This window comes from Condylura cristata, unplaced genomic scaffold (genome assembly GCF_000260355.1).
Source record: "Condylura cristata isolate star-nosed mole 26May11 unplaced genomic scaffold, ConCri1.0 scaffold00022, whole genome shotgun sequence".
Lineage (NCBI taxonomy): Eukaryota > Metazoa > Chordata > Mammalia > Eulipotyphla > Talpidae > Condylura > Condylura cristata.
The window spans coordinates 19,904,606-19,916,022 of NW_004567123.1; the positions used below are offsets into that span (position 1 = coordinate 19,904,606).

General features: G+C 51.7%; 1 protein-coding gene across 1 annotated transcript; it reads left to right on the plus strand.

Annotated features, from left to right (window-relative positions):
- The first annotated feature begins 1,384 nt into the window (after positions 1 to 1,384).
- SUN5 (Sad1 and UNC84 domain containing 5) lies at positions 1,385 to 11,417 on the plus strand. Its single transcript, XM_012728106.1, has 11 exons — positions 1,385 to 1,505; positions 2,252 to 2,318; positions 2,629 to 2,690; positions 4,513 to 4,562; positions 5,709 to 5,743; positions 6,261 to 6,369; positions 8,116 to 8,194; positions 8,970 to 9,085; positions 9,575 to 9,742; positions 10,187 to 10,273; positions 11,286 to 11,417. The coding sequence occupies exons 1-11, from the start codon at positions 1,385 to 1,387 to the stop codon at positions 11,415 to 11,417; spliced, it is 1,026 nt and encodes a 341-aa protein (XP_012583560.1).

Here is an 11,417-nt window from a genome sequence, read left to right on the forward strand (position 1 = left end):
AGCAGGTGCAGCTACTTCCTCCTCGCTCTCCCAGAGAGCCCCGCAACCATTGACCCGTCCTAGAGAAGAAAACCAATGCCACGGACCGCGAGGAACCCCGTGGACCCGTGTGACCCACCCGTAGAGGTGCCACCCAGGGATGCCAGGACCAGGAGGTGAGGACAGCAGCCCCCCTCCACCCAGCCCCTGACAGCTGACAAAAAGCTGCCCCTGTCATTCCCAGAGGCGAGTAGGCAGCGTTTCCAAAGGCTCTGTGCAGGTGCAGCCACTGAGGCCTCCCGGCCAGGAAGCGGGGCACAGTTACCCTGTGAGCCCTCATTCATGGGCCCCTGGGGTGTATATCCCAAAAGTGCATACAGAACAAAACAGCCCCATTTGGTGAGGGGAGAAATTATTAAAACTTCACATAGATATAAGCAGAGTGTGGGTCTGCTAATCCTAAGCAGCCGGCTCGGCCACCACTTCTGTTACCTGCGGGTCGGCGTTCCCAGGCAAGGTCAGGACTGCCTGGTCAGTCAGTTATAGTAGGAGCCCAACCCTGCAAGGTGCCTTTCAAATCAACAAGAGCAGAAAGCTGCATCACCCTGGGAAGGTCATACGTGCATCGTGAGGTATGACCAGGAGCGCCCGGGGGCTGCTGACTGATGTGTAACCAGCACCCTAGAGCTGGTCAGTGGATCGCCTGTTGGTCAGTTTGAAACCAGGGCTGCGGATCGGGATCGAGGGCTGGATTTCAATCACAATCTCTCTAGCCATGAGAGAAGCTCCCCCCCCCCTGTCCCAGCCACCACACCCCCACTTCCCCTCCCACCCCATCCCTGACAGACCCTCACAGCAGGAGACCAGGAGCACAACAGGCTTCAGTTGCTTAAGGTGGTCCGAAGTCTCTGTGATAGAAGCACAAGAGAACACAGCAGACTTCTGCCAGCAAGGGGAAGAATTGGGGTTCGGGTTGGGGGGTGGGGGGCGACCACCTGTGACTGCAGCGGCGGGCCCAGTCCTTCCCTCAAAAGAGAACTGGGTTTGGGATCCGCCAGACCCAAGTCTGTCCCCGACTCCATGCTGGGTCTTGGGCAATCTTCTCTGCGCCTCAGCATCTCAGTCTCGGGCACAGGGACACCCCGTCCCTTGTAAAGTGTGACTGTGATTCTTGTCATCCCAGGAACAACCAACGAAACCGGAGCAACTCCAGGCCAACAGAGGACACCTCAGCCAGCACTGGTGAAGAGGGGGGCGGAGAGCAGCCCTGGGGTGTCTGGGCAGCGAGGGACGGGCATTCGGAGATGCCAAATGGGCGACCCAGGGTCACCCAGCTAGGGGCAGGGCACGGGGAGCCAGGGACGCGCACCCCAAGTGTCAGGTGTTCCCCACTATCCGCAGTGCCATGTCCCAGAGATCGGGGGTAACATGCATCCCCACGCTCTCTACAGGTGATGTCTTCCCGCTGCCCATCCGCTTCAGTGCCCCAGTCCCAGGCCTGGCTCAGGTCATGCTGGGGTGCCTGTGTACGTATATGCTGGAAAGCTACCTTGGTTGTCGACGTGGGCCTGGGGAGAGGGCCCAGCCTCAGGTGGGGAGATTAAACCTGTAGTGGGTAGCAGGGTGAGAGGCTGAGCTCTGGGGGTCCCCTATGCTGCCACTACACAGCCAGGCCACTGAGCCAGGTAACAGTTTCATGCAACCCGCCCTCATTGGGACATAGCTCTAGTCACACCTACGATGAGGCCATCCACGCCCCTCTCCGCTGACCACACACTCAGTCATTTACCAACCATCTGCTGGTGTGTGTCTCGTCATTACACGCTCTCTGCCAGTTCATTCACGCATGCACTGGGTCGCTCATCAGTGCCCATACCTTTAACCCCTGCCATTCAAACCATCCAGTCAAGCACAGTCTGATCCACTCGCCCATCCTATCACCCCCGCCTTCGGGTCCTACTCATCCACCCCAAGCTCCTACTCCCATGTCGCCATGTCGCTCCACACAGTCCACTCTGACCTTGGGAAGCTCCCAAGCTTGGGAACGAGCAATGGACCGTGCCAGGATTCTCTCGCTCCTGAGTCACTGTTAAGTCTCTCTGACAGGTCGGGTGCAAGCACTGCTTGCCTGCTCACTAATAAGCAGAGCAGGGCTGTGCTGGGCAAGCGGAGGGGCCTCCCAGTTCCAGGACGCCCCTCAGGCCCAGGACAGCAGATTGTGGTAGGATAGTAATGAGGTGCCGGTCCTCACTGCCTCCCGCCTCCTCTGCAGCCTGGATCACTTGCCTGGCCTGCTTCCTGAGGACTCAGGCCCAACAAATTCTGTTCAACACCTGCAGGTGAGTGGGGCAGTCAAATGTATATGTCGGAGGGGGATGGCAGGCGGCTTGACAGCGCTGGGCCCACACGGCCGGCGGGCATGGTGCATCCTCATGACCCGTCATGATCCCTTCCGTGATACAGGAAGGGATGAGCCATCCCAAATGCGGCTTCTATCAGAGGCCCTTTCTCCGGAACCCACTGTTGCTCCCCACTGCTGTAGCACCTCAGACTGCAGCCCTGGAAGCCCGCCTCGCCCAGGCTCGTCCTACCTAACCACGTGTCTGCGTGTCCACCTGTTGTGACATGCACGCATTCCCTGCTTTCCAGATGCAAGCTGCTCTTCCAGAAGCTCATGGAAAAGACAGGCGTTCTGGTCCTCTGTGTCTTTGGTGCGTCCAGGACCTGCTCCGTGCTGGGTAGAGGTGTCCCTGACCTGTAGCCCATCCTGGGGAGGGAGGGTGAGGACTCGGGCATGAACTACATGACACTAGGCAAGACTCAACCCCTCGATGAGCCTTAGTTTCCCCACCTGGCTGATGGGTATGCTGCGAGCATTAAATGAAATGACCAAGAAAAAGTTTTGAAGGTGAAGGAAAATTCTGCAAATGTTAAAGCTCTCCCCAAACCATGTTATGGTAGTTATTGCTGGGTTTCTATGGTTTCCTCCTAGCCTCCTCCACCACCACCTCTCACACCACAGCTTGGTTTTCTCAAGCCAAGGAATGGCCTCCCTCCAGTCAAGTGTGCCAGACTGGGCCAGTCTGGGAGGGACAGAGAACCAGCCCCTCATCAGAAAGTGAGCAGTGAGTCCTAGGACACTTGCCCAACTAATAAGAGTTTTCAAAATAACAACTTTGTTGAAGTACAAGTCACACACATTAAGTTCACCCTTTTCAAAATGTGCAATTCGGTGCATCCATCACCACCATCAATTGCAGTATCTTCACTACCCCCTCAAACCTCCAGCCCCTGGTCACCACCCCTCTCTTCCCCCAGACCAATGCATGTTCTTTCTGTCTGGATTTGCCTGTTCTGGTCTTCATGGCTTCGTTTCTCTCAGCACACTGCTTTCAAAACTCATCCATCCTCTATCAGCACTTCGTTCCTATACACGACAAAGTAGTCCATTGTTGACTTACCACATTTTGTATAACCCGTCATCTGTTAACATAAGGTTGTTTCTGCCTTTGGCCATTATAAATAATTCTGCTTTGAGTGCACACATATGGATGTGTGTTTTCGATTCTTTTGGGTATACATCTAAAGAGTAGAATTGCTGATTCACATGATAACTTGCTGTCTAGTCTCTGAGGAGTTGTCAGGCTATTTTCCAGGTGACATTCCTGCCAGCGATGCATGAGGGTTTCAATTTCCCCACTGCTTCACAACACTTGTTATTTATTATCTGTCTTCATTTTTTTCTTCCTTAAGGATAGTTTTATTTTCACTTCCCTGGTGACTAATGATGTTGAATTTTGAATTTATTGGTCATTTCCATATCTTCTTTAGAAAAATCTATATTCAGAACTTTGCCCATTTTATATGAGTTATTTGTCTTTTAGCCATTGAGTTATTAGAGTTACTTATGTAATCTGGATGCAAATCTTTTATCAGATACAAGACTTGCAAATATTTTCTTCCATGCCGGTCATTGTCTTTCATTTTGTTGGCTGTGTTCTCTCAGCACATTATTTTTAAATTTTGATTTAATTCAGTTATCTTCTGCCCCTTGTGATTTTGCTGTCTTATCTAAGAAACCATTACCTAATCCAAGGTCATGAAGATTTACTCTAAGTTATCTAAGAGTTTAGTTCTTACATTTAAATCCATGATCCATTTTTTAGTTAACTTTTGCATGTGATGTGAGATAAGTGCCCCACTCTATCCTTTTGACAGAGAATGATAAATAACCTTAAACCTCTACTCTGTGCAAGGTACTGAATAAAAGGAGTATACAGTTTACAGCCTCAGAGATGGCGAAACTTTGTTTTATGTGCTAGAACTTAAATATATCATCTCACTTAATCATAACGTAGATATTATTATCCCCATTTTACTGAGGTGGAAACTGAGGTATATAAAATTTATAGACATGTGTTAATGTTGCACAATACTAATTAGTGGCAAAATAGGCTTGATGCCCTACCTGCAGACCTTAAGCTCTCAACCTTTCATCTGAAATGGTTCATTCTCATTCCCCTGACCCCACAGGATTCTGGGTGCTTTCTATCCACTTGCCATCCAAAATGGAAGTCTGGCAGGTGAGTATGCATGTTCTTGGACACCACAGCCAGCCAATGTCACTTCTGTATGCTTCCCTCACTCTCACCACGTCTAGAGCGTAATCAGTTCCTGACTCACCCCAACTCCTACTCTCTGCTTTTTCTTTGCCACACACTGGAGCCCATGTCTCCTGCTAAAATGAGTTTCAAAGACTAGATGCAACAGCCCCTCCCCAGGATGGATGCCTCTCCTGTCCATCACTCCCAGCAGGCACCTTCTCCTTTACCAAGGTCCTCTAATAAAGGATAATGAGGACAGGGAACACATTTCTCTCTCAAGGAAGTTTGTCCTCCTGGTTGAATGAAATTAAACCACCTGTGCTGTGGTTTCTGGGGAGGAAGGAGGAAGCAATCCATTGCCAGAGATCCCTAAGGACAACAAGAAGTCTCAGGAGGCCTGTGGAGAGAGGCATGCCTGACCCTATCTCTCCTCCCTTCATAAACTCCAAGATCCAACTAAAATATCACATCCTCCAAAAATGCTGTAGCTGAATGAGTAACATTCTCTTTTCTCTTTCTGCAATTTTCTGTATTGTGACTACTGTACTGGCAACACTTGAAGGCAGCTATGTCTGGTTTACTCCAGCAATTACTACCTAAAGTTCAGGCACAGAGTTGCTGCTATTAATTTTGGATGTGTGGGTGATTGAATGAAGTGTGAATGGAAGGAGAATGGGTGAGAAGCAAGGTGGACAAGTGAAAGGGAGAGTGATGGCCTAGAGAATAGGGAGACAGGAGGCAGATGGGGTGGGTGGCTGGAAGATGGATGGATGGATGCATGGATGGATGGATGGATGGATGGATGCATGGATGGATGGATGGATGGATGGATGGATGGGAGTGTGGAAGGATAAGGGCCTAAATGGATGAAGGAGTTTGTCTAAATGGAAGGGTAGATGGAGAGGTATATGGGTGGATGGGTAGGAAGAGTGCCTGGCTGGGAGTACAGATAGATGGATGTCAAGTAGGGTAAACATGATAAATGGTAAGTTGGAGGATTACTGGAAGAGTCAATAAGAAGGTTGGGGAATGGACGGATTTGTACTGTGGGAGAAGCGGGGGGGCTCTTTTCAACCCAGATTAGGCCATTAAAGGAGATTCCTTGCTTTCCCAACACCCCACCAGGATGACAGCATAAACAGTCCACTGCAAAGCTTGCGGTAAGGAGAATATGCTCAATGGTCCATTGTCATGTAAAAGCTGGAGATACAGCCAGGATCTGGGGTGTGCTAAGAAAGTGTGCTCTGTAGTCAGGCCCAGCTGGGTTTAAATCTCAACTCCCACCCTTCTTTCCTGGATAGCCTTTTGCAAGTCGCTTCATCTCTCTGCTTTTTAATTCGTTGTTTATGAAATGAGGTGTAACATTCATCTTTTTCTGGGTGATTATGGGTTTTAAAAGCAGCATAGTTTTCAGTAGCCCATAGCCCATGCTCAAACAACCATAGCTGAGAAGACATTTTAGCCAACAAGATGCCTGGGGGCAACGTCCTTAATTGCAGTCAAAATAATTTGGAAGAAATGGGCTGGATTTAAGGATATTTCAGCAAGAGGCAAGTGCAGGTGTGGGCACAAGACAGAGAAATGTGAAACTAGTTCTGTATGGGCTGGCTGGCAAAGGGAGAAGCCGGTTGGCGGCGGTGGCTTCCCAGGTGGGTCAGCCCCTGTCTCCCCCACAAGGCTGTACCAGGAGAAGGTGCGACATCACACTGGGGAGATCCAGGACCTTCGGGGCAACATGAACCAGCTCATTGTCAAGCTCCAGATGATGGAAGCCATGTCAGATGAGGTTAGACGCTGGCCATCATGCCCCAGACACCAACTCCTCTTTCTTTGATGGCCTGCTTCCTCTCACCCCATTTTAGTGGGGCCCATCCACCAATATGGAACAGCAGGAAGTGAAACAAGTAGATACATACGAATTTAGAACGTGCAGGTTTGAAAACATCTTTATTCTCCCTGTGCACCTGATGAAGAATTAGTTTGGGTACAGAATTCTAGATGTGAAATCGCTTCCCCAAGCATTTTGAAGGAATCCTCCGCTGTGTTCTAGGTTAGACTGCCGCTGTTGAGGATTCCGGTGGGCTCGTATCACTGGGCCTTCGAGAGTGGTTTTCTTTTCCTCCTAGGAGCTTGTTGAATATTCTTTTAGTCCCTAATGGTCTATATTTATCTGCCTGTGGGTTTGTTGAGCTTATTAAATCAATAGTTTGATGTGTTTCAATAATTTTGGAAAATTATAATCTCTCAAAATATTGCTTCTTCCCCATTATCTAATCTCCCCAGACATCAGCTATAGTTGTGCTAAAGCTTTGGAGTGCGTTCCTAAAGGTTGATTCCTAAAAGAATTTTTATCTTTTTGCTCTATTTAAATTTTGTTCATTTTTTTTCTCTATTTAGGTTTTAAATTTCCCACCCCCAGTTCTTCAGGCTCACTAGTAGTCCTACACTCTCTTCTGCCCATCTATTGTCAAATCTTTCCCTTACGTTCTTAAATGCACATATGAAAAATGTAACCCCCCCAATTAAAATAAAATCATTTTCAAGTTCTGACTTGCATATTACATTATTTAGTTCTAGAATATATACTTATTTTCCAAAGATTTTAATTCCATGGTGAAATTTCCAGTATTTAATCTATGTTATCCATCTTTTCTTTTGTGTTACTTAATGTTAGTCATAATTATTTTTAAATCTTTGCTAATTCTCCATCTATTGTCTATTTTTTCTTTGGAATAGTAATGATATGGTTCCATATGCTTCTTTGGGTCTAGCATTCTCTGGACATTGTATAAAAAAGAACTGTAGATGTTCCAGGTAGTCATCATTTCTTCCAGAAAAAGCTGCTGCCTTTTTTTCCTGAGGAAAATGATCACTTGTATATAAACATGCAGTGAGCTATTTCAGACCTGGATTGTCATTTTTACAAAATTCAGTCGGAGGTCTTTCACTCACCCCTTTAGTCTGCCCATGTAGCTTCAAAACTCCTGTCCATGTCCTGACAGCAAAGGCTGACGATGTGCTTGAGGCCTCTCAAGTCACCAGTTTTGTCTCCCAATCCTGCTTTTACGCAAAATCTCTGACCCCCAGGCAGCCTTTTCTGCCAAAAGCAAATGTGGATTCTCAGCCTCTAGTCCCACCTGTCTTGACTTAATGTGCCCAGATGACAGGTGTTCACAGCTCACAGCTGTAAGCGGAGGACACGACTGCGCCCCCACGGACAGACCAGCCTCAAAGGGGCAGTAGCTGGCCCAGCCCCCAGAGCAGATGCACAGCCCCATGTGTCACCCCCTGCACGGTGGCTGTGAGGGTGGAGTAGCCCCAGCGGATGAGGCAGGGGTGCTGCCTGCTGCTGGGGCACCCCGCAGAACACGGGGTGAAAGGGGTCTAGGTAGCCCCGAGCAAGGCCAGTCACGGCTTCTGCAGGCTGTCCTGCAGCCACATGTCACCTGGTGGTACACACACGGGGGGGAAGAGGGGGTGATCGTGATCTGCAAAAGATGCCAGGGCAAAGCTGTGTTTTCTGCCTTCTCAGCAAAAAATGGCCCAGAAAATAATGAAGATGATACAAGGAGATTACATTGAAAAGCCGGACTTCGCCTTGAAGTCTATAGGTGAGTGGCTGGCCCATGTCGGGTTTGCTGGGAAACTCTTGAGAAGGCAGAGTCAGTTTTTGGTGTGGAGCTTTGTTCTCCAGACATCGGAGTCACAGCCAGGTGGAGGAGACAAACCACACTGGCCCAGGTGCTGTTGGGAATAGTGTTCTAGAAAGATAAAGAGGTAGCTGGACTAGAGGGAAGCTGGGCAGAGGTGTGGGAAGAGAACATGTGGTTGTAACTTGGTGAGGCGAGAAAGGCTTTGCAGATGGAGGGGCCCTTTGGCAACCCAGAGAAAATGCCGCCGGAGTGGGGAGCTGCATTGGAGGAAGGAGGACGGGCTGTGGGCTGTGAGGCAGACTAGCCCTTATGAAGGGGACCCCGGGCCAGCGGACCCAGTCCCAAGCCCATGAGACACAGGTCAGAGGATGTAACTTAACCTTTCAGAACCTTGCTTGACCTCTCGGGGCCTGGGTTTCCTCCTCTGGGAAATGGAAGTAACAGAAGCCGTGGTGATAACAACCAGCTTGACCTGAGTGAGCACTTTGACTAGGCCAAACACTGCTGAAAACATATCCATGTATTCACTCATTTCAACCTCAGAGCAGCCTACGGAGCAGACTCTGCCACTACCGCTATTACTGCCATTGCCCAGAAGGGAACGCGGAGGTCCAGAGAGGACCAGCGACTCATGCGGAGTGCCCACCTGGCACGCAGTGGGTGCCACTCGGTGAGGCCCCCTCCCCCGGGCGGGGACGAGCCTGCTGCATGGTACCCTCCACCTCCCATACAGGTGCCACCATCGACTTTGAGCAAACGTCCGCCACCTACAACCACGACAAGGCTCGCTCCTACTGGAACTGGATCCGGCTGTGGAACTATGCGCAGCCTCCGGACGTGATCCTGGAGGCAGGGAATGGCGGGACGATGAGGGGTAGCAAGGGTGGCCAGGGCCTGGGGCAGGGGCTGGTGTGAGGGCTGAGAAAGAAGAGCGTGAAAGCCTGGGTGGGTTAGGAGCCCCAGCGGATTAGGGGGTGCTGGAGAAGAGTCAGGTGCAATGTAGAAGGTTAGAGCACCGGGGGCGGGGGGCTGGGGCAGATGCACTGGAGGGGTCCCTCAACCAGCCCTCAAGACTGGAGGATCAGGGAACCGTCACTGGCCCACTCAGACCTCAGCTTCACGGTGCTGCACTGAGGAGCTGTGGGGAAGGTTCATCCTTAACTGGGGGGGGGGGCAGGGGGCATCTGGAGTTGGTGGTGCTAGGGGCCAAGCTTGGCAGATAGCTGGTAAGGACGTGGATCATCCAGGAGCACTGCGGTGGTCTCGGGGTGCAGGGGGGATGAGGACTTGCCCTCACCACCCCCATCCAGCACAGCTCCCCTTGTATCCTCCTTCCAGCCCAACATGACGCCAGGCAACTGCTGGGCCTTCTCAGGTGACCGCGGCCAGGTGACCATCCGGCTCGCCCAGAAGGTCTTCCTGTCCAACCTGACCCTGCAGCACATCCCCAAGACCATCTCGCTGTCGGGCAGCCTGGACACCGCCCCCAAGGACTTCGTCATCTACGTTAGCACGCCCCGGCAGGGGCCACTCTTAACTAGGGGAACAGCCTCGCGGTGGGGGTCCTGCAGGCACTGACGATTCTGTCTGCATGGTCCAGGCAGCTAGAGGGGCCGGGCGAGGCTTTGGAAGGCCCGGGAATGCCAGGGTCGGCTCCCAGCCTTCAAGGGTAGGGGGTGAACAGCCCCCTATTTCAATCCCAGATTCACAGGGCCCATTTAGTCTTTAGTGACCACTGAATCCCCTTTACTGACACAGAAACCGAGGCCCAGAGTAGGATCCAAGATACCCAGCTCTTACAGCTCTTACAAGTCAGTGGCAACGTTGGCGTGGGCCTCAGCCTGCTGACTCTCAGTTGGGTGCTGCCGAAGGCTGGGAGCGCCCCATCCTGGGAGGTGGCAATTGTCCCTGCCCATACCTGACGCTTTCTCCTGTGTTCTGATTCCAAAGGGCATGGAAGGCCCCCCCAAAGAAGAGGTGTTCCTAGGGGCATTCCAGTTTCAGCCAGAAAACATCATTCAGACGTTCCAGCTGCAGGTACCTGAGACAGCGGCCTGTGTCGAGCACCTACTGAATGCTCAGTGTGTGCATGGGACCCACCACTACAGCCCAAGGTCACGGTTGTGACTAGCCCACTTATCAGACAAGGAAACTGACATTCAGAGGGGCGGGGCTGCTGCCTGTGGCCACGAGCAGCCCGAGGAGGTCCGTGCGTCCTCCGACCTGCCCTCGCAGGGACAGAGGTGTGGAGCCAGAGGGTCCTCCACACTAGAGCTGCTGTCTGCAAACTTAGAGTCTCCACACTGGGAGGCCCACAGAGAGCCCCCAGGCCAAGCTCCGGTGGGTAAACTGAGGCTCAGAGGAACAGAAGTCAGGAACAGAAGCAAGACAGGCAGGGTTGCCTCTGGACTAGCCCTGAGACACCACGAAGTCTAGGCTTGCAAATCAGGCTGGGTCCAGTTCCTGACCCCCAACAGTTTCTGCATGATCTTGGGCCAATCCCGGCCTCTCCTGGCCTCAGTTTCCCCTTCTGTTAATACCTGGGAATTGAAGCTGAGGCCATCTAGTGAGGTCTCCCAGATCAAAGTCCCCTTTTCGCAGTGGGCAAGGATCCTAAAAACAAGGATCCTAGCCCCATCCCCTCTCCAGGGACCCAAAGGGGAAGGACTACACCTTCCAGAGCCCTTGTAGTGCCAGGTGTGGCTAAGCCACGCAACCCCTGGGCTGGTTTCATGCTCCCGGCAGCCCAGAGAACCATATCTCTGCTCTCATCTGACAGAGGGAGAAACTGTGGCCCAGAGAGATACAGCAGTGTGCTTGGGGTCCCACAGCACCGAGGAAGAAACTCCCGGAGGGAGACACTCGGGGTCCACGCCAGGGCCCAGCACTCCCTGTCTAGCACTTCCTGTCTAGCCTCAGGGCAGGCCTTTCCCTCTTCGAACTTCAGTTTCTCCACCTGCGAAAGGAGAAAGTTCCTTCCACCCCCTAATGCCCCTCTGAACAGGTGTGGGGTCTCTGGGTGAGCTGCCCCAGGTCTGTGCTCTTTCAGAACCAGCCCCTCCGGAGTTTTGGCGCAGTCAAGGTGAAGATATCCAGCAACTGGGGGAACCCACGCTTCACCTGCCTATACCGTGTCCGCGTGCATGGCTCCGTGACCCCGCCCAGGGAGCAGCCCAACTAG

What these genes read in the sequence shown, in the direction of transcription:
- SUN5 (XM_012728106.1), top strand. Translation starts at nt 1,385, where the DNA reads ATGTCCCAGAGATCGGGGGTAACATGCATCCCCACGCTCTCTACAGGT. An exon ending in GGTCATGCTGGGGTGCCTGT is followed by an intron (nt 1,506 to 2,251) that starts GTACGTATATGC and finishes CCTCCTCTGCAG; the next exon opens with CCTGGATCACTTGCCTGGCC. An exon ending in CCAAGGACTTCGTCATCTAC is followed by an intron (nt 9,743 to 10,186) that starts GTTAGCACGCCC and finishes CTGATTCCAAAG; the next exon opens with GGCATGGAAGGCCCCCCCAA.